Below are 23,461 nucleotides of genomic sequence, written 5' to 3'. Positions count from 1 at the left end.
TTTGACCCAGTGTTTCCGCATGGCAGACTGAACAGCACGGTCAAATCGCTTTCGACATTGGGCATAATCAGATTTCTATAGAGCCCTATCAGATGCTGACTTACAGTTTAACCATTTACTTTCGGATTTACAAACATAATTTCACAAGGTGGTAAGGCCATCATTCCACCATGGCTTCCCGACCCTTCGTCGCTTATTTGATGTCCCATGTTTCACAAGTGCCTTCCATCTTGGGAGCTTCTCCGTCATTTCATTCCCACTGAGAGAGCAAAAGTCAGAGTATGCCCTATCTATATCACCCTGAAGTGTATAACCTGTCTCTAACTCAGTGATGACACGACTTATTTAATCCACTTAAGCTCCCTCACCGAGAAATAACTCAGGCAAAGACGAAGTGGCATATATATATATGAAACTTCATCCTCTGCCTCTCTCTCGTGCACCTCCGTCGCAGTTGTACCAAACCCACTACCGAAAAATGTCATAGTAAACATGAGTGGTCGGGAAGCGATGTTAGCACGAAGCTCCTTCCAACTGCCGCGCTAGAATTTAGCATATCATTGACCCGTAAAACCTGAAAGTCCTGAAACATACTGAGATCCTCATGGTGAACAATTATACAGTAATCAACGAACGAGGTTCCCTTACTGGACACAGATGTGAAGTCATTCGTAACGGTATTTCGACCGTTCAAAACTCACATATTGCGTTTTATAAGGAACTCAATAAGAATGTGTCCGTAATTGTTAGTCTTATAATCTATAATATTTCTTTGTACAATATCATCTACTCCAACAACAAAGCCATCTTCGGCTCCACACCGACTATCAAGATCTCCACAGATAAACAGTTTGCCAAGGCTCTGAAAGTTATACACTCATGTTAGAATCGTATCGAAGAAAGCATTAACGTAAACTTGTCTGGATGAGTTTTCTGGTGGCAATTAGCAAACACACGCAATTAAATTGTAGTCAAGACACTTACGGCTTAGTTTAAGCCACACAATGTCTTCACTCGAATCGTCTAAAAACAGTAACATTAAAACCCCGCAATGCATCCTTCACCAGAAACCCAACCCCGCCAGATCCGTTCCGCGCCCAAATATGTACCGTACTCCTATTTCTCAAATACCACTTGTACCACTCAATATTAAGTGGCTGATCTCCCGTAAAATGCGATTCAATAATACATATAATGTCAAAATTGTGTTCTTAAATGCAGGTTGATCGTACACCGTTAGGGCAATTGATCATAAACTTTGCGTAAGTGGGTAAATAACCATGTGTACCGGTAGAAAACAATCGCTTCACCAACAGCATTTTAAATGATATCTTCCAATTAAGGAAGCGGTATGTTTAATGTTTTTACTTTTTTGTTCTGTATCATTTCAGGTAAGAGTTAGCTAAGCTGTGAAGTTTTATTTATTTCAAAGTAGACACACTATTGAGCGTTGATTTATTGCTTTAATTTCAATATAATTAAACATTTTGAATATTTAATGTTTGTCTCTAAATTTTCGGAAACCTGCCATTTTGGAATATTTTCCGTATCTAAATTTTCGGACACGAAAACTTAGACTAATTACGGTACACACACTCACACATACATCTATATATCTGTAAATAGATTATGTACACATTGCGTAATCTGGAAATATATTATGCACATATATATAATAAATAGATAACATACACATCTTTCTATCCTGAAATATATTATTCACACATCTGAATATCTGTTAATAGATTGCGTACACATTGCCCTATCTGGAAATGTATAATTAGAAATACACATATATTTCTAAATAATAATTATTTTGTAAAATCAGGTAGCACAAACCGACGCATATAAGTACATACACGTTTTGATCAACAATATGCCCTTATATTTCTGGACAGGCTATGGCCCTTTGTGTCGGTCATTCTCAATAACATTGAAATAAATATTAATTTACCAGTCATTGCGCATTACCGTTGCAAAATGACATACACTTGGATTGTGTTTACATATCAACCCTTAAGCAGAACTTTCCTTAATGCGCCGTTTATTATTTTTCAAAATCTTCAAATGGATGTAAATATTAAATCGCATAAAGTTCTGTGTAAATTGAATGGGTGATCATAGATAAGCCTATTTTTGTTTCACATTGCAAATAATGCGCAATCGCTTACTATAGAAAACCTTTGATGATAATGTCATGATTAATAATTAGATGTCATAGGCTTTTGTTTAGCTAATATACGGCGTTGCGTCATCTTTAGAAGTGATTGCGCAGTCAGATGCAGGGTGAGTATATAAGGTCCTGATTCCCAAACCACGGTGCATTCGCCATCCTTCCTCAAGCAAGGTAATTTTAAATATTTACTTGAAACAAAATTCTTAAAACGTACCGCGAAATGAAGAATAAACTATAACGCTAATTGTAAACTGAACATCAGAATCTAATACAATAATATTACGCTAAACTTTTGTTTACAACTGAACTTGTAGTATTAAGTAACAGTCACTTACTTAAACAAAGATAATTTACACATTTACAAATGTAAACATTTTAATATATACAATACAGTGTAGAACGTTTCTTTAAACACTCAATTCATACAACTGTATATGTGAAACATAGACATAATTCTGCTATAACATTACATTACTGTGCATGTGATCTTTTTTCATTTACGTATCATAAAGTGACTTGTTCATAGTGTGGTAAAATTACAAAAAAATGTCATAATTTAAAAAAAAATTGTAAGCATGATTATCCAACATGGAAAATGACAATCCTGACTAAGAAAACGTTACAAATATGTGTTACTTTATTCTTATCATCAATCGAAACACAGCGTTTTTAATCTTTTTAATTGATAATTTAACAAAAAACGCTTATATCCAACTTAGTGTTTGAACTACAATGCAAAGTCGAAGTCATGGACGGTGTAGTAGTGGCGTGTAATCTCTTGCTTCTAGAGGACCCAGGTTTGAGACTAAAGGAATTCAGAATATGTTTGTCTTTGTCTTTGGCATAATATATATATTTTTTTAATAATATTTTTTAATGTATTCAGATAGTGACATTTTTTAACACTTCGATAATATGTGAACAAATCTCTTTGAAGAAAAAATAAAGTAAATCACGCGTGTTTTGATTAAAACCGCTTAAAACGCTAATTTTGTATTTCACAGGAGAGTCCGACTAAAAATTCTCGAAATTTATAACTCTCTAAACATCTACTCCATGAATAAAATGTAATTCTTTATGTTATGTGGTTCTGCAGACAATCTAAGATGAACGTTTTCTTGTTGACGGCACTTTTCGTCGGCACCGTCACAGCCGTCGGTAAAGGAGAGAAAACAGTTTTAGTTTGAATATGAGCCTCGCTCTGGGAAAACGGGGCTTAAAGCATGTGCGTAAAGTGTCTTCCCAGATTAGCATGTGCAGTCCACACAGGTTAATCAGGGAAGGCACTTTCAGCCTTAACTAGATGTTCGTTTAAAAGAGACTTCCTTTCAACAAAATATTCCATAAAAGCCTGCGCGAACTCAAAAGCCTAATCTGGGACGATGCTTTACGAATATGCATTAAGCCTGGTTTCAAATGAGGGCGGATCATATCTTAAAATCTTTATTTCAGTCAAAAAATCCAATATATTCTGTTTGTTTTAAATTAAACCAGTATCGTTTTCTATATTATTCATAATAAACGTCCATTTTAGATTTTATTCGTTTAGTAAGTGTTGTTGTTTTTTAATACAAAGATATTCCTCATTCATTAAACATGCTTAACATTATCGAGATGTCTATGTTTTGAGACAAGTACTGCACTAAGTCTTTAGTCGATATCAAGAAAAAATGTTATTTTGATAGCTGAAGATGAAGTATTCCGTCTATATCGTCCCATCAAGAGTCCTGAGTATTCACGACACGCCCACGAAATGAGCCTTGTTCTGGGATAACAGGGCTTAATGCATGTGCGTAGTGTCGCTCCAGATTAGTCTAAGCAGTCAGCACAGGCTAATCAGGCACCATAATTTCTGCCTTAACTGGATTTTTGCTAAGCAGACACTTCATGTAAAAAATATCATGAAAGCGCACTTGCATTAAGCCCTGTTTTCCCAGAACGAGTCTCAAATAATAGCGTGTCCTTCGTGCAGCAAAATCATGGAGTGCTATACAAACATGCGTGAAATAGCTTAAATAAATCGTATTTCGTGTTTTCCGGTATTGTCACCGACGCGTCATATTGATTGTATAATTGTTACATTTCACGGAATTTGATTAATGAGAAAAAAACAACAACATTAACCTTCATGCAGACATTACTGCGATACAAACCCTTATTTCTGAAAAAGTTTTAGACATCCTTTAAGATGTACCGCTAATGGAGGCGTATTGAAGAAGCAAGGAAATATTCCACTCAAAGCTATTTCTTACAACTTAAACGAACATTAAGAAATATGTAAAATATTTCTGGACAGGCGACAGGGAGAGGCTTGTCGTGATCGCAGTAGCTCTTCTGTACATATTTGCACGTACATGTACTCAGTAATTCAAATTTGTATTTCCAGGGGGACATAACGGTGGATTTAACGTTGGTGGTGGTGGTATATTTTCCGCTGGAGGAGGCTTTAGAACCGGCGCCAGCTGGGGAGAAAGATCAGGAACTGGTGGCGCAGGATCCGGGGGTGGTCAAGGTGGATCGGGAGGTCAGACTGGATGGAGCGGCGGAGGCTCATGGGGTGCCCATGGTGGTCTAACTGGTGGCTGGACTGGCGGATCTGGAACTGGTGGCGGTGCTTCCGGTAGTTGGGGAACTTGTGGCGAATGGAGAACTGGTGGTACAACCGGAAGCGCCAACGGTTCAGCGGGCGTAAAAATTATAATTACTGGAACTCATTCAAGAGGTTCAAGCGGACCCTCTGCTGGCGGCCCGTCCTGAGGAACCTTCATCTCTTGATCTGGTTCCGGTAGCGGCTTCTTCAGGGGATCTACAGGCGGTTTTGCTCCTTCCGGCCCAATCGGCGGCCCAGTTTCCGGAGGCCCATCAGGAGACGGATTTTTCTCAGGATGTGCTTCAGGTGAGTGATTCTTTAGCGGCAGTTCTGGTCCTTCCGGTCCAGGTCCTTTTGCAGGCGGTACCTCTGCCGGTGGATTTACCGGCGGTCTTGCTCCTTCCGGCCAAATCGGCGGCCCAGTTTCCGGAGGCCCATCAGGAGGTGGATTTTTCTCAGGATCTGCTTCAGGTGGCGGATTCTTAAGCGGCGGTTCCGGTCCAGGTTCGTTTTCAGGCGGTCCCTCTGTCGGTGGATCTACAGGCGGCTTTCTTACTTCCAACCCAATCGGCGGCCCAGTTTCAGGAGACCCATCAGGAGGCGGATTATTCTCAGGATCAACTTCAGGTGAGGGATTCTTTAGCGGCGGGTTTGGTTCTTCCGGTCCAGGTCCTTTTGCAGGCGCCCCCTCTGCCGGTGGATCTACAGGCGGTCTTGCCCCTTCCGGCCCAATCGGCGGCCCAGTTTCCGGAGGCCCATCAGGAGGCGGATTTTTCTCAGGATCTGCTTCAGGTGGCGGATTCTTTAGCGGCGGATCCGGTCCTTTCGGTCCAGGTCCTTTTGCAGGCGGTCCATCTGCCGGTGGCCCCGCTGGTGTGGGTGGAGCATTTGGTGGCGGCTTCAGCGTTTCCGGTGGCGGTTTTGGCGGTGCTGGACGCGGAGGAGGCGGTAAAAGTAAGCGTCCAATACAACATCATTTGCATGATGTTAAATGTTAAACTCAGTGTACAATAACACTTGCTTAACAAAACGATAAAGTGAGCTTATAATAACACATTATTAACATAACGTTAAAGTTGGCGGACAATAACACATCGTTTAATATCGAAGAAGAAAGCGACAAGTAACATGTAATACACTTTAAGCCAATGGACGCGTCCGCACACAAAATGTAAATTTATTAAAACGCTTTGAGCGCGTCGTCCGTTTAGTTTACATCTTAAGCCGTAAAGTATTGATGTTGAGTCACACAACATTTTATATCATATCCATTCTCAGTAAACAATTAAAAAGCTGTTCAATGTTTTTCCAACAACACATGGCTAATGTATTATAATAATGTTCTTTTGCAGAATATTAGTCTGTTCCGATAGAAGACAGTCGTTCACGAAATATCAGCGACCATAAGGTGTCGATGTCCACTGGCACCTTATCTCACTACCCGACGATGAAGACGACGGACTGTTCAACCGACGAGATTTTATGCCCTCTGTAGCTTATTGCATTTTGATTGAAATTGCTTTTAATCAATATTGTTTTCCCTTATATCCGCTTCGATGCATATATTTCCTACATATTTTCGCAATAAATTATTGCTCGAAAATGCCTTGCGTTTTGGGAATCCGTAATGAACAACTATCATACTCAATAAAAACGAAACAACAACAATTAGACGGTCATCTCTTATCTTATATGCCAGCTTAAATATCGACGCTGATAGCTGAGAAAGACCTTTGTCAAGAAATAGACACGTTTATTGACACATATTGAAGACATTAAATGCACGAAACAACGGACATATGTTGATCAGTTCTACCAAAATCCATGCATTGAAATGTTTTTGCTACATTATTTTTATTCATTTATTAAAAATTAAACTGAAAATAAAAGACGTTGCTTCATTAGAAATTAAACGAAGGAAACTTTACGGCTATGAACGACGTATTAAAAGGCCCATCTGCAAACACCATAATGAAGGATGGGCACAACGGCTATGAACGACGTATTAAAGGGACCTTTTCACAGATTTTTGCAGATATTTTAAATTTGTCATTAAATGCTTTATATTGATAAATGTAAAACAATGGATCTAAAAAGCTCCAGTAAAAAAAGAATAAAATTAAAGAAAGAAAAAAAGTAACCCTCAATGGGCTCGAACTACTGACCCTTGAAGTAAAAGTCTAACGCTTAGACCACTCGACCATCCGTGCTCATACAATGAGAGATGTATTTTATACTAAATATAAGCAACCCTCGAAGTGTTAAAACATTAAACGAAAACAACAAAACTCTCCACAGTTTTTAATCGCTTCGCGTTGCAACGCGTTATCATTTTAGGTTTTTTAATCGTCAAAAGATGCATATTATGGATATTTTAGAGAATGGTGAATGATCAGTATAAGGGTTTCGTCACAAATATCATAACTAAAACGAAAATTTGTTAATCTGAAACATTTTTTTTTAATTTCGTCAATTTACCATAACGTGAAAAGGCCCCTGTAAAGGCCCACCTGCCAACACAATAACTAAGTATCGGCACAACACAAAAAGACGCCATATCTCCAGATTCTTGAAACGTAACATAATAGTACAGAAATGTATGCATTGTGAAAAGAAGAAAAGCAACATGTTGAATTCTATATGTCTAGCCGTGTGTTTAATGAAGAATTCTCTATCAATATCCCAAAGAATCAGATTGACCAAAGTAGTAAATTATTTAATACGAAGGGAGTGCAGAATTCATTCTTTACCAACAGAGAGAGGTAATAGCACGGAGAATTAATACAGCTGAATTCAAATTAGCAGACAGAAAATTCATCGCATACACATTTGATTAACATTTTGTTTTCAATATCCAAGTGCATTTTTGTCAATGTGATGTTTTATATCAACAATTTACACTGAACTATTCTCTCTGATTACAATCTGGCCGATGACAGTGGTTAATATTTTGTTTGGTCAGCACTACATGGCAACAGTTATTTCAATGAGATTGCGACATGCAAATTTCTACGTTAAAAGCCTTGCCGGTACAATTGCAACCGATGCTACATTGCTACAATTTAAATTGCACTTTTTGCTAAAAAACACTGAATGTTAAGTTGCAAGTAATTTAAATCGTTGGTTTGTTTTACTCCTACAAGCAGAGGTTTCTGATCGAACTCCATTGTGTTACCTGTCTGAAGAAGGTCGGAAACCCATCGATCCGTTTTGATCCCATTTATCCATAAACAAAGAAATCGAGCCACTACATGTATTTGATGACAATTTGCTATTACATTTATCTTGCCTTTTGTCAGCAGTGTTTCCCACTCTGAGACGTCCTTAGAAAAAAAGTCCCACTGGTCTGCTCTGATCTGGCCGTGTAACCAAATGTCCAGGAGCTTCCTGGCTCTAAACCATAACGTTCGGTTGTGCGAGGAAACTTCAGGATTTGAAAATTGCTGGAATAGTTTGCAACTATCGCGCTGTCGCATTGTCGCCATCGTACTATCGCAATGTCGCCATCGTACTATCGCATTGTCGCCAGCGCACTATCACATTGTCGCCATCGTACTGTCGCACTATCGCATTGGCGCTCTCTGGATGTTAATGTGTCACCACGATGGCACTAACGGTATTCCGTACTGGTGTACGCTCTTGTGAAGTTTTACGCTTCCGTTTTCTTCAGTTCATGTAACACATTTAAAATGCCTCTTTTTTATTTGCGTCACTGCGGTATAGACTAAAGACTAGCACCATAACCTTCTCAGAACAACGGCAGGTTAATACAATCGTTTGAATCTTGATGACCATACAATGAAGAGTCTGACATGGTCTTTTGATGTGATTGGCTGCGCAAGTCCGGCTAATTTGGTCAAGGCATTAAGGAGACAACTAATGCTATCCACCAAAATTAGCCAAGCCTTGGTTCATGTATCCCTGAATAATTATTCCAAGCCGTGCTGTTCTCTTGCCCTTTGTCAGCAGTGTTTCCCACTCTGAGACGTCCTTATGAAAAAAAGTTCCACTGGTCTGCTCTGATCTGGCCGTGTAACCAAATGTCAAGGAGCTTCCTGACTCTTAACCATAACGTTCGGTTGTGCGAGGAAACTTCGGATTTGAAAATTACTGGAATGGTTTGCAACTATCGCGTTGTCGCATTGTCGCCATCGTACTATCGCAATGTCGCCATCGTAATATCTCATTGTCGCCATCGCACTATCACATTGTCGCCATCGTACTATCGCACTATCGCTCTTGTGAAGTTTTACGCTTGCGCTCTGTTTTCTTCAGTACATGTAACACATTTCAAATGCCTCTTTTTTATTTGCGTCACTGCGGTATAGACTAAAGACTAGCACCATAACCTTTTCAGAACAACGGCAGGTTAGTACAATTGTTTGAATCCTGATGACCATACAATGAAGATTCTGACATGGTCTTTTGATGTGATTGGCTGCGCAAGTCCGGCTAATTTGGTCAAGGCATTAAGGATACATGGCAAAAATGCCATTGATTTTACTCTCACAGCTTTACATACCAAATCATGTGAACTAATGCTATCCACCAGAATTTGCCAAGCCTTGTTTCATGTATTTCTGAATAATTATTCCAAGCCGTACCGTTTGCTGTGCCCGATATTCTGTCTTTACAGCCATTTTGCACGGCTGTGAAAATAGTTCTCTGCCCGTATTCTTCGTAAATGAAGTCTTGCTTCCAAAATGGTTTACAAGATATCAAAGACTAGATACATTTTAGTATTTGTTTTGTCTTCATCTATAGGAAATAAACCAAAGTTCTCCTCATATAATGTTGTCGAATAATTTCGTGTCCGACATAAGAAGCCATAGCCCATTACTTGTGTCTTATAATCATAATGGCTTATATAAACTTAAAGCACCTGTTAAGTAACAGGTGCTTTTTGTTTATATAAGCCTTGGTGATTATAGCGTCTTCACTTAAAGTTTCATACAAAAACTTCATCAATTTTCATGACAGAGGTCGGTTGATATTGTAGAAAACTAAGAAACTCCACTGTCTTTATTTTCCGAACATTCGGACGACTCGATTACGTGCCTCGAAAGTGTTGACTTTTTCACTACTAGAATGCGAGTGAGAACGTTTCTGTAAACGACTTTGTGTCGACACATGTTCTGTTTTAGAGAAAAGCATGCTCAGCTGCTGTCTAGAAACAAGATCTTTGTGTTATCCGTCTCTTCTAAAATGTCGTAACGTAAACGACGTTTGTTCGACTTTAACGCCGAAGTTGTGCTAGCGTACGACTCTACGTCGGACGCACTAATTCCCCTGATACCTTGCGATTCTGAACTAGATAAAGAACTTCAGAAACAAAAGACAAGAACCCCTTCGGTCAATTTGTATTTCACGGCCAGGACGTAATCAAGAGCTTTATTCAAAATGCTTTCTTCAGGAACGTACCCACCTAGCATAATGCAAATTGGTGCTATACAGGTCCGATATGGTTTTATTTTGCGTTAACTATACCAGCACGATATCCATTCGGGATCTTTGACCGATATTGTCTACATACATGCAGATAGAAGACAGTGCCTTAGTCAAATTATACACATATTCCAATGCGCATGATAAATTTTATACTTAATCAGGGCAAGAGGTAAAACTGCTTGATACACAGTAGATCGTAGCCCCGTACGCATCTCCATTGTTGTCATATTTCAGTCTTCAGGGAGGTCACGGGTTCGATCCCCACTGTGTGACTGTTTTAGCTCCAAAAAAAAAATACACCAAGTAGTGGTTCTACCCAGGCCCAAGACTCATTGAAAAGTCCTATTGCGTCGATGCTCAAGACGAGTCCTGCAAATACTGTGAAGAAGAAAAATAAGAAGACGAAAAAAGAAGAAGAATTGACTGCATGCAGTAGAGCTATTTTGTGAAACATAATGACCAACTTTGCTACACCTAGCTTATTGGAATATTGTGTAGATACATATCTAACTAGATACTTTAATCATTTGGTAGATCGACCATATTGTATTTATATGCTTATAACTCTTTTGTGATATCGTTTTAATGGATTTTCCGTACTCACGACACTAGAGCACGTAACGTATGTGTCAAGAATTTAATTCATACGTTAAGTTTTGGCATTCAAGTTTTCATTTTCTATCTGCAAAGTAAATTTCATTAGAGTCGTTTCAACTGCGCGTTTCGTTTGTAAGTAATTCTGGGGTCATTATGAGGCTCGGTCAGCCCTCAAACCGGTTATAATCACCAATGTTTGGATGTACTGTTCTTATACGGCAATCTAAACTTTCATCATTTATGTTTATATTCTGTAACAAAGGTAGCAGATCAGAACACGAATTTCTCTCCTGTTATAGTTTCTGGAGTTTCATTGTGTGTTATATTGTTTGTGCAGTTAACCTATGAGAACTGACTAGATTCATTGAGTCATTACACCTGGTGAAATACGAACATGATTGAAATGTAAATTTTATTTATCTGGTTTTATCATTTATTACAATAATAGAAACAATACATAATACAAATAATACACTTCATAATAATAATGCATAATACAATTGACAAGTGATCTTGTGTTCAAAGCTGACTGTAGATATTGCTACAGAAATAAATTAATTTATAAAAACTGAAAAAAATGCTAAACATAACAAACAAGGGCGTTTTTGACCATTTGAGAAAACAAAGTGTATCGTTATGCTTGGTGGCGCGACTAACCAAATCATAGAATGAATATTCTGACACTTATAGTTCAGGATGTTTCTGTTCAAACCTAAATTTTAAATGTTGATTAATATGACTGTTCTTAAAAGTATATTAAAACGTAAGAAACATGTCTGTCTAAAACACTAAGCATGAAAAATACGAGCAGACAAGGAACATTGGACATTCTAAAAAAATTGTACCATGTAATTTATTTCTTATAATTTTAGTTGTCAACAAGAATTTATAAAAGTGTACATGGTACACAAACAGAATAACAAAAAAACATATTTAACAAAGAACTGGTTGTTTTTGATACAGTTACATACTGTATATTCTGATTGATTTATATACCACCAGAGTTTCAATTACTGCAGAAGTCAGCCATGCTGGGATGGGTTTTTTTCCAGCATTTTCATATTTAATACCATGGAGCTTGTTTTTTTAATTTGTTTCATTTATGATTTTGGTTGAAGCCCGGATACAATTGACAAGTGAACTTGTGTTCAAGCTGACTGTAGGTATTGCTACAGATATTTAAATTATAAAAACTGAAAATAATGCTAAACATAACAAACAAGGGCGTTTTTGACCATTTGAGAAAACAAAGTGTATCGTTATGCTTGGTGGCGCGACTAACCAAATCATAGAATGAATATTCTGACACTTATAGTTCTAGATGTTCCTGTTCAAACCTAAATTTTAAATGTTGATTAATATGACTGTTCTTAAAAGTATATTAAAACGTAAGAAACATGTCTGTCTAAAACACTAAGCATGAAAAATACGAGCAGTCAAGGAACATTGGACATTCTAAAAAAATTGTACCATGTAATTTATTTCTTATAATTTAAGTTTCCAACAAGAATTTATAAAAGAGTACATGGTACACAAACAGAATAACAAAAAAAACAAACAACATATATAACAAAGAACTGGTTGTTTTTGATACAGTTACATACTGTTTATTCTGATTGATTTAGATACCACCAGAGTTTCAATCACTGCAGAAGTCAGCCATGCCGGGGTGCTTTTTTTCCAGCATCTTTATCTTTAATACCATGGAGCTTATTTTTTTAAATATGTTTCATTTATGATTTTGGTTGAAGCCCGGAAGCGGGGCGATACAATTAAACACTTTTTAGATAAACGATAATAAAAAAAAGATTTTTTTTCCATTAAAATGAGGCAAACATTTTAGTGTTCAAAGGAACGTTATTTTTCATAAAATCTTCCTAAAGTTATGTTCATTGGCGTACAGACGCATATGTATACACCTATCATTACACAGTTTTTCAGGCATAACCCAGATGAAGTTTTTGCCCATCATATACTAAATCCCAATTTCCACTAAACTAAAGCACAATTTACAATTATTTCATGACGTACCTCACCCAAAAGCATAAACTAAAAGATAATGTTTTGTTTTCATTTAATCATTGTGTTACGATTAAATGATAGTTAAATGTGTCGTCTTAAAACAAAGCAGTTTTATTTGTGGTTCCGATAGTACACTGAATATGCAATTGTTTGATCCACCTTGAACACTTACAATACCTAAAAAGGCATTAAAGTTGGATGTTCATGACAGCAGCCTTTAATACCACATATGTTTAGAGAATATTGCATACATAGATATAAAGATCTTGTCTCGCAATATGTTTTTGCATGATGTACAAAACGACATGTAAATGCATATGTCTTTATGGATAAGATTCGTTTGTTTATGAGCCTTGCTCTGGAAAAACGGGGCTAAATGCATGTGAGTGCATTGTCGACCCAGATGAGCCTGTGCAGTCCGCACAGGCTTATCTGGGACGACTTTTATCGCTTTATGTTATTTTTCGTTCAAACGAAGTCTCTTTTTATTGAAAATTAAAGTAAAGGTGGATAGTGTTGTCCCTGACGAGCCTGTTTTTCCAGAGCGGAACTCACATTAAAAAGCCCTTTGTGTGGATCGGAAAATTACCAATACATAAACTGTTGTCCCTATTTACGGGACGAGCCCGATACAAGTATTTAAAGAACGTAAACACACCAGGGGCTGACAATTTCATGTACTACTTATTTCCTATCAAACGCTTTAATTGAATCTGTGACAACGTTTTATATTAACAAAATATATGATTATATGAGCGTTCATACATATGAAAACAATAGGATGAGAATCAAATAAATTAATACTGCACAACAAATAATATAATGTTCATAATTTAATACCGTATATACAGTCAATAAGCGCATTTATGGCTGTATGCATGTTTTGAAACGAATATGTGACTATAAGTATAGCCATGATTCACGTGAAATGTAAGTATTTGTATTTCATTACTATACAAACATTCTAAAGAACAATTTGGGATTAGAACAGCCTTCCATGAACATACGTGCAGCCACCTCTAACACTATCTCTTCCCGGCGTTTCCGTATCGCATACAACATGAAATCCGGGACATCCTGCTCACCGTTTTCATGTTTACATTTCGCAGCTCTGTTCATGCCCTCCAGATACAGCAACTCCATCTCCATCCTTGTTTTGCTAAACCACAGCATCGGCTCTGGGGACGCGACAATGGCCCTTCGTATCTTCTCCAATCTCAGTAATACATTGGGACCCATCTCAATCATTTCCGTGATATCTTTTATCCATTTACGCTTCAGTGCATCATTCAAACCACAGGCTTCCATTAAATTCCTCTCTGGAATCATGTAGTAATTAAGTTGTTTTTTCTCAATAGCAGTCCTAAGCCCTCTCAGTCCGTCATGAAGCCAGTGCAGTAAGCTACGTGAATGAAACTCTGTCTGTGGGGTGTTTTCAGCTTGCCATAATATGATGTTTTTCAACACGTACGATGTTATTTCTTTATTAGTTGGTTTAATTATTTCTTTAAGGATCCATTTAAGCAGAACATACACTTTCGCTTGTGTTTCATTAAGGTTGTTCATAAGTTCTGTCTCACCGGAGTTAAAACAAATCCTCCATTCGATGTGCTTGTTTTCACTTTCCTTAAATCCGGACGGGGTTACATAGGCTCCTAACGATACGACTTTCTGAACAACAACTGATTGTGGCCAATGACGGGGTCTGACAGCCCATCTGTGTAGGATGCTTGGGCACTGACAGCGTATTGCATATACTACGTCCACCTTGAATATTCCTCCCAAGGTTTGCGGTAATGCCGGCCCCGCGCGTTCATGGAGCACCATTCCCACCGTTCCAAGACTATTTTCCTTTTTCTGTCTCGAGCATTCATCTATAAATAAAACACTACTTAATAGAAATTTTCCATAACCAATTTCACACAGAGCATTTATAATTGCATTAGGAAGACGCGCTCGCCTTTTTAGTAACAGTATACAGTGTCCTGGATAAACACCTGTATCATCCATCCAAAACACACTTATGTCGTCTGGTATAGTGTTAAGATTGATACCAGTTTCTACACATATCACACCGTTCAGCGCGAATAATAAGTCCCTGTCACTTTCGCAAAGGCAGGTAAGGCCCTCTGCCTTGCTTCCAGCTGTCTTTACAGTAAAACCACGAAATCGTGCATTTTGATGTCTATCATGCTCGCAGTACTTCGCAACCCTCCACCGTCTCATTTCCTCGCCGTATCCGAGCCGAGTCATTATGTTGCAGATCTCCACGGAAACACTTTCGACTTAATGCTGAAAACAAATTAGGATGCTCTTTAAGTCAATTTAAGGTACGCAACGTTATTTTATTCGTCATATGAGCTCTGAAAAACTACATATATCTGAATGTGATTGACACATAGTTTCAGAAAAAAAAATATTTACAAATGGAGTCTATTTCATTGTAATAAACTACTCAAGTGTTTGTTAAATTATTAAATAACATCATAAAAAGTAAGCGAACGACTAAATGCATTATTTTGTATTATTTGTTGATCATTTGTGTTTTAGAGAATATTACTAAACATTAGGTTTCGTAAATAGTGTTGATACAGACTGACACACCATTGTATTATGATACTAAAAATACACATTAGTTATGGCTTATTTTCCTTCAAAAGCAATGGCCGTTTTTCACAATTTTGAGAAGTTTGCGCGCAAATGTTCACAAGTTAAACAAGATAGAAATGGTGGCCTTGGTGTCGATCACCTGAGTAGAAGAAACCTTAATCAAGGGTTGTTCACCTTGTTTTGTGAAAAGAAAGGGTTTGTTGTTTTGGCGGATATATACAAATATGCGTTATAAAAAGTAGTTTTTGTGAGTATGTATATGGTTTTTTAAAAGAAATTTATTTCCCATTGCTACAAAGGTTTATTTTGGATAAACGTGGTACGAGGACAGTATTGAGCAAAAGAAAATGGAAGTACATTTTCCACAATCTCAGCATCTTTGGATGTTATACGGGATGACATGTTACAACTTGTTTTTGCAAGAACAGCTTTAGGTACCTAAAACAAAAACAGATTGAGTATTCATGAAATAGTTTTTGCATAATTAAATTCAATTTATTGAATAGTTATCATATATCATCAGAGTCGAGTCCATTATAAGAAAGTAAATGGGTATGCAAATATGTTCTAAAAATTCAACATTGATCATATTTAAAGGTACCAAACATCTGACATTTGATCTTTCTCATTGTTACAAATGTGTCCACAGATGCGCAAACTTTTTAGTTAACACACACTAGAAATTTGAAAATTTATCATATCAAAACAAACTGTAAATCTTTTTGTAATTTAATTGCACAAACAATCTTTAGCACAAATACATTATTTTCTCAAAAACAATTGCCAAAACAACTTAGCCATTTAACCAAACAGTTTTTTGTGCTTCTAAAAATGTTATTAATTGCTGTTGTTTTATTATCCAACATTTTGAACAAAGTTATTATTTTAAACTAACGGAACAATAATCGGGCTCACGTTTCAATGATATTTCTAAATGAAACAACAATAAAACCTGTTAAAATCCCAAATCTTTGATAACCACACCCAAACTACTGACTGACTTCAAACTGTATAAGCAGTCTATCTTAATACTGCCCATCTGACATCAAGACAAATGTATTTGATGTGAGAGCCCAGTAAATTGGGGCAAATTTATAGGGAGCTGTAAGTTTGTTACACAATCATCACATGCCTATTTAAGAAGGCTTCAATCAATCCTATTGCACTGCAACCATGCAAGCACAGATATAATTGAGTTTTATAGAGAGTAGGATAATTGAATGGAAGTTCATTTTTTAGACTTTACAAAATTGTACTTTAGCCCTATAATGAAAATTGACACGCCCTCAGACGATCTATCATAAGACCAAATGTTCGGACAAAGTTCCATAAAGATTGGGCCATAAATATGACGTCTATAGTGTAAACAAGGTTTTACTATAGCCATATAAGGAAAACTGTCCCGCCCCCTGGCGGCCATATTTTCGAACGATCCGGAACCATTTTCAAACTCAACTTAGACATCATACAGACAAATGGTATGACCAAGTTTTATGACGATTGGGCAAAACATGTGACATCTTCAGTATTACAAAGCTTTTTTTATTTGACATAGCGCTTTTGTTTTTGACCTCACGTGACCCAGTTTCGAACTCGACCAAGATTTCATTAGGAAAAATCTTTGGACAAAGTTTCATGAAATCCGACAAAAATATGACCTCTAGAGTGTTAACAACACAGCATGTTGACGACAGACTACGGACGACGCACGACGAAGAAAAGGTTATCCCAAAAGCTGAGCTGAGCACTTTGTGTTAGCGTCTAATTATTTTCAGAAAGTGAGGGCGGAAGGCCGCATCACAAATAAGGAAAAAAGTCATGATATTTACATTCTATCAAAAAGAAATATGTGTGAAGTAATAAAAGCGCTATCGACTTATTAATTCTAATAAAATAATAATAAATGTTAAACTCTTGATCTGAGTCATATTTTTTCGTTGATTATAACAAATGAAAATGACGTTATTCTTCATTTATTATGAAGGAAACTTATATATATGTTTCTTTCATTTACGTCATTGAAACGTCCGCGTGTATATATGCTGAAAGGTAGGTGATTGTAGACAAAAATATAAGCAAAATATAACAGAGATTTTGATAATTCAAAGTATGTAATTCGAGACTCTTACGCTTGCATGCACCTTAATCAAGAAGGTTAACCATTGAAAGATTTTGTTTAGGAAATGATTTACTGATTTTAATTTTCGGTATTTCTACATTGAATTCATCGGCCTTTGTACAGTTTAATATCTTATTAACATAAATCAGTGTTTATATCGTATTTATATAAATCTGCGTTTATATCGTATTAATATACATCATTCTAATATATATATGTAAGAGAGATTAAATAGAAAAAAAACAGTTTTATTTTAGGGTATTTCTGAAATAATTAAACTATGCTTATATTCGGTTATTCTTCCAGGATATATCTGACTTTGCTTCCTCTTAGCAGAACCGAACTCAAATAAAGTCTGAGTCATAAAAATACTTTCGAATGCAATCTTCAGTTAGGAATGACATCGGGGATATGCACATTTCATTATTCCGTTTTCGTATTCAACAGCAGGGTGTCATGTATTATTACTATTTTTAAATTTTCGAGGGACACTGGGGAAGATCACTTTCTATAGACCCTATACATCTACGTACTAAAACATAAAACAACAAATTAAATTAAAAATACATCTTTATTTGGGTATCTATGCGTACGACCACATGACACATTTAAACGTTTGACAAAAACAAACGTGAACAAATCACATTTTGATATATATTTCATAACGCATTGCGTGAACTAACACTCGTAAAGGCGACAAAGAAACAGACTTTATTCCTGCAGATAATCATTTCCATGAGAAAACTTGTCAATATTTTATATCCAATAAAATATTACGAAAATAAACGTGTCGCAGTTACGCAAAGCCGAATGGTTATTCGATTATGACAATTACCGCCAATACAATACAATGAGCGACATCTACCAGAGAAATGTGTATGCGCTCAAACTCTGAAAATTATATTTCTATGTTTAGACGCACACAAGCGTGTACGTCTTTCGGAGTATTCTTGCGGTTCTTTTCACGACTAGTGATGTGCTCCCCTTTTGTGTCAAGATACCATTTAATATATGATCCGCGTTCTGAGAAAATTGGGCATAATGCATGTGCGTAAAGTGTCGTCCCAGATTAGCCTGTGCAGTCCGCACAGGCTAATCAGGGACGACACTTTCCGCTTTTATGGTATTTTTAGTTTCAAGGAAGTCCCTTCTTACCGGAATCAAGTTTAGGCAAAAAGTGTCGTAACTGATTAGCCTGTGCGGACTTCACAGGCTAATCTGGGACGACACTTTACGCACATGCATTATGCCCAGTTTTATCAGAACACGACTCATATAATCGTTGTTTTCTAGCGTACATCTCATTAGTTCTTATCGTTAGGAGGTTAATAGTAAATGGCATATAAAAATGCTGGGGTGTTCCGGTTGATTGTGTGACAGTGTGTTCCACTCTCCATGGGAGGTAGTCGAATAAAACAATAGACAATCATGTAATATTTTCTAAATTGGCAACGTTTTAACATTTTTATTATACAAAGCAAACATGGATGAATGTTATAATCTTAAATGTGACCTACACAGATCATGGAACAATCTTTTTGTAGGACAAAATGGTGTATTATGCATTGCTTAGTTGTACGTCGCAAATTTCACTCCCCTACGTAACATTGTCTGCTGACTTGCCTGAGAGTGACTACTGTACAAGCTGCTGGGGCTGAGGTTGCTTTCAGACTCTGACCACGTACGACTGATACCTCCTTCCGCCATGTTCTGAAATTTAATATGGATTTTGATTGTCGAACATACTATTAAATATGTATTATGAAAGGGATAATACACGTTCATATTTACAGTTTGAATAAATAAACATGTATTAGCGGTGTTTAAGTTCTGATTACCTCATATAAAGCGTCACCAAATTTTCAAATTAATCTATAAATTACTGCGTCGCATAACATATCATTACGCGGTCTGTTATATATAAATGTACAAAAATATTAAAAAGACTAAATGTCTCCAATCCCCCAGGTTCATAATTGACCAATGTGCTTATGGAAAAGTGAATTGGAACAAGGTTTCAAACGGATCATGAGTTAAAGATAGCATACTCCAGCTAGTATCAATGAGCCTCGTGATAAACTACTAACAGTGTTACGACTTCAATAAAAAACAACAACCGGAGTTAGCCAAAGTAATACTGATTTCAAAACTTAACGGGTAGTCCCGAGTCGGTTATGATTCGGCTATATTTAAAAATACACGTTTGCACTTGCAAACACATATTTTTAAACAAGTACTCGTTCGAAAAAAATCTTTGAAGAGCTTGACTTAATAAGAACATGCTATGAAGGTAAATGACAAAGATTTATAACATATGCCCTCGAAAAAAATAAAACATTTAATACATCAAAAACAAAGTAACAGTTTGCATGCACTTTCTATTTCTAGATCAATTCGACTGAGTTATAATTTCGAAGTGTTCACAAAGTTCGTTTGCAATTATAACTTATTGTCTACAGCCACGACGAATTTAATACGATACAATGCCACATTTCTTCTCGAACAAATGACAAAAGCAAACAGAGGATGAAAGTTAGGTTATATATTTTTCGATGTCAATAATATTTGAAAAGTATTTCTGATCAGTAAATTTATGCGATGGGTTGTTCATTCACATTTATTATTGATCAATACTTATTTTATATGAGATATATTGGGTACAAACACGTTTATAAACTTAATTGATAATCATAAATCTACTCACGGAACAAAAGTATGCGAATGGAAATTGCCCTTGAGCAGTGTCCGACACTATCCGTTGGTCCGAGACTCCAGGAAATGAGACTCGGACTCCTTGTTTTGGGGTCAAAGATGTCCGTCGGACTCCTTCAAAATCATCTTTGAATTATAGAAAAACTCCCTTCGTTTCGCAAAATAAGAATGTCTGTTAAAAATATCTTACTAAGAAAAAGTCATTGTCGAACACTGTCTATACAAACTTTAATTTGCATTTTTTATCGTCACATTAAAACTCTACAAACTGCAGAAGGAAGTTTTTAATACCAAGTCATTACGGCACACTTCAACCACTGCTTGAGATCTGTGAGAGTTAATGTTAACAAGGAAGATTATAGACAGCTGGTCTATTGAAAGTGAGAAGTGTTCAATCAAAACTAAGTGCTGTCGGAAGCATATACAAAACCAGAACTATACCATCACTATTGCACTTGAATAGTATTTTTCTTTAATCCCATGAAAACCCTTGTCTTGTTTACACGTTTGTTTTCAGGAGATGCAGTGTTTATACTTATAATTGTATTATTATCATTATTGTCAATTGTAAAGTTTATGTAAGCAAAAAATGAAATTCCATTTACCAGTTTTAGTGAAACGATTTGGAACGCAAATGACCCCGGTCTGTTAACATTTTTTTTTAAATAAAAACACTGTTAACAGAGCTACGTATTATCTTACACAGATGCACTTAGCAAGAGTCCTTATTAGATCTTATGAGCACAACCTACTTGCAGTGAGCTTTTGTGATTACATTTTACACACCTTTAATCAGCGTTCCTACATGGTCCGTTATCAAAATATACATTGTTAATATTATATTTGTTTCCAATGTATAAGAAACTTTGTAAGAAGATTGGTGTAAATGACAATTGGGTAACAAAACTGCATTCAAAAACTTGGTCAAAAATACGACTTAAGATGAAAGTAGTTTAGGGAGGTGGGGATTAACTCTTGTTAATCGTTCGGTTCGTCTTAAGTGTTTAAATGTTGTTGTTTTACCCTGGGGTTAAAATGTGCCCCTCTTTGAGGGTTATTTGCTTTATGCTCTACCAAGTACTTTTAAATATCGTCCCTCGGGTTAAAACTGGCCACGCCAAATGATGAAGACATATTTTAAGACTTACATATTTAAAAAAAGTTTTCTCTCAAAATGTTAGGGCAGGGATTTATTTTTGTTTAACATCATATACTGGTCCTGTAACATTTTTGTTAAAATCATCCCTGTTGGGTAAAAAATTGACCCAGCCCAGTGGGTACCTTTTTTTCAATTCAAATATCTTATTAAAGCCCCAATCACATTGCATGTTAATACTACAATTTACACATACAAACACAATGACATGAATGTAACCAGTCATAAATGACTTATTAGATACTGTACATTTTAAAAACTTTACTTTTAACATGACTATAACATGTATACATGTTAATATGTATTAGTGAACACGTTAAAAAAATCTTTTCAGAAGCAGCATGGCCCAGAGACTTATTGATTTGCATATAACGTCTTCAAGTTGTCCTATGCTAAAGTTGTTCAAATCATGCCCCCATCGGGTCATGGGGCCTCATCCAGGGCCTCAAATTATTTCTAAAGACTTGTATAGTAAATATCGATAACTTCAAAAATAATTTTATTTCAAATCGCAAGGGTCAATGATTTGGTGTGTAACTTCATATAATTTTCCTTTTTCTTCTTATAAGTTTTCTCAAATCATATGCCCGGGTTCAAAAACTTACAACAACGGAATCATGTTTGAATTATGGAAAAATCCCGTAAAGCAAGATCAGAATGTCCGCACCTTTTATCATCAGATAAAAAGCCACTCATCATTCTGTTTAAACACATTGACAAAACAAAAAAATCCGAAATATGTATTTTGTTCCTTGTCGCAGTGCTTGCGAGTAGCAATATGAGAAACTCTCCAACTCTACATCAACCCAATCTTGGTCGTTTTTTAAAGATATTTCCGATTATAAAACAAGCTTTCGCTGAACAGACTCTAATCACTATAAACATCATCACAATACCCGTAATTGTTTACACAATGCACGTTTAACGGTCCCAAGGCACTGAGGATGAGAACGACTGTGAATCAATTGGGCGTTAATAACCCCATGTAACTATCAATCAATAATGTCAGGGGCTTTGTGGCGTTTTGTTGGCTTTGTTATAGTATTTTAACTATTATAAGAAACAGGTATAAAGCAATGGACTGTTACAACAAATCCCGAAGCTCAACAAGTAAGCATACATAAACGCATTATAGAAAATTATATATTTTTTAAATTACATGTACATTAATAAGATTCAATATTACTGACATGTGTAAAATAATTTTGCAATATGAGATAACAGTTGACAACAAAGATTGAGCAGCTGTCACGTTGAACTTCGATCTGAGACCAAACGAGAAAGAGCATTTGACAATATATGGTTAAGATGTCTCACAAACCGAAAAATACGATATAAAAAGTGTCATAATTGTTGGACTTCCTGAAGTAGGGTCGGACTCTAAAATTTCAGAAAAAGGGAGTCCAAAGAACTCCTTACTCAGGTTAGTTAATATCCAATACTGCTTGAGTAATAATGTAATCCAATTAAAATCACAATCTTATGAAATATTTGTAATATTTAAATTTTCACTTTAACTTATTTAATAATTTTAATTAATCATAATTAATAAAGTTTTAATTAATTTCAATTAACAAAATTTTAAAATAATTATTGCATATTGTTTAAAATAACTAATGCATATTGTTTAAAGTAACTATTGCATATTGTTTAGAATAACTATTGTACATTGTTAGAAATACTTAAGGAATTGCGCAGTTCATAAGCCCAGTTTTCACAAAACCACACCGGAATACTTTTTGTGCCAGGTGAGCTACAAACTCTATCATATTGATGTACTATAAGAAAACAGCTTACTAAGCTAACAAAGAATAGCACATTCCAATCTAAATTGTTTACCAAATCAAGAACGCAAACGTAAGCAATAGAAACTTCTGGAAAGTTCCATGACCAAGGGTTAACAACTTTGACCCGAACAAATATAAAAAAGTAGGTGAATCAGCGTACCACGTGAGACCACATAGGATCACGTGAGAAACGTATTAGGAAAAGCCTGATCAGGTTTCAGAAAGTTGCATCTGGAAGAATATT

At 36.2% G+C, this 23,461-nt stretch overlaps 2 protein-coding genes across 5 annotated transcripts in view; one reads left to right on the top strand and one right to left on the bottom strand.

The window, feature by feature from the left end:
- The window catches only part of LOC127837137 (uncharacterized), a 31,784-nt gene extending 25,127 nt beyond the window's left edge, over nt 1-6,657 (top strand). Inside the window, exons 4-5 of the mRNA XM_052363977.1 lie at nt 5,238-5,720; nt 6,119-6,657. Coding sequence (XP_052219937.1) covers nt 5,238-5,720; nt 6,119-6,126 — 491 coding nt within the window. The 3' untranslated portion in view covers nt 6,127-6,657. The remainder of the gene's footprint in view (nt 1-5,237; nt 5,721-6,118) is intronic.
- A 6,844-nt stretch (nt 6,658-13,501) lies between these two features.
- LOC127837135 (uncharacterized) overlaps nt 13,502-23,461 on the bottom strand; it is a 39,330-nt gene continuing 29,370 nt past the window's right edge. For 3 of the 4 annotated variants that reach the window (XM_052363972.1, XM_052363973.1, XM_052363974.1), the window contains exon 4: nt 13,502-14,830. In XM_052363972.1, the coding sequence (XP_052219932.1) occupies nt 13,785-14,830 (1,046 nt within the window). In that variant the 3' untranslated portion in view covers nt 13,502-13,784. The remainder of the gene's footprint in view (nt 14,831-23,461) is intronic. The other variant, XM_052363976.1, reaches the window with a different exon arrangement.

This window comes from Dreissena polymorpha, chromosome 7, assembly GCF_020536995.1.
Source record: "Dreissena polymorpha isolate Duluth1 chromosome 7, UMN_Dpol_1.0, whole genome shotgun sequence".
In the NCBI taxonomy this organism is placed as follows: domain Eukaryota; kingdom Metazoa; phylum Mollusca; class Bivalvia; order Myida; family Dreissenidae; genus Dreissena; species Dreissena polymorpha.
The sequence above is the reverse complement of the archived record's forward strand: the minus strand, read 5'-3'. Positions and strand labels throughout refer to the sequence as shown.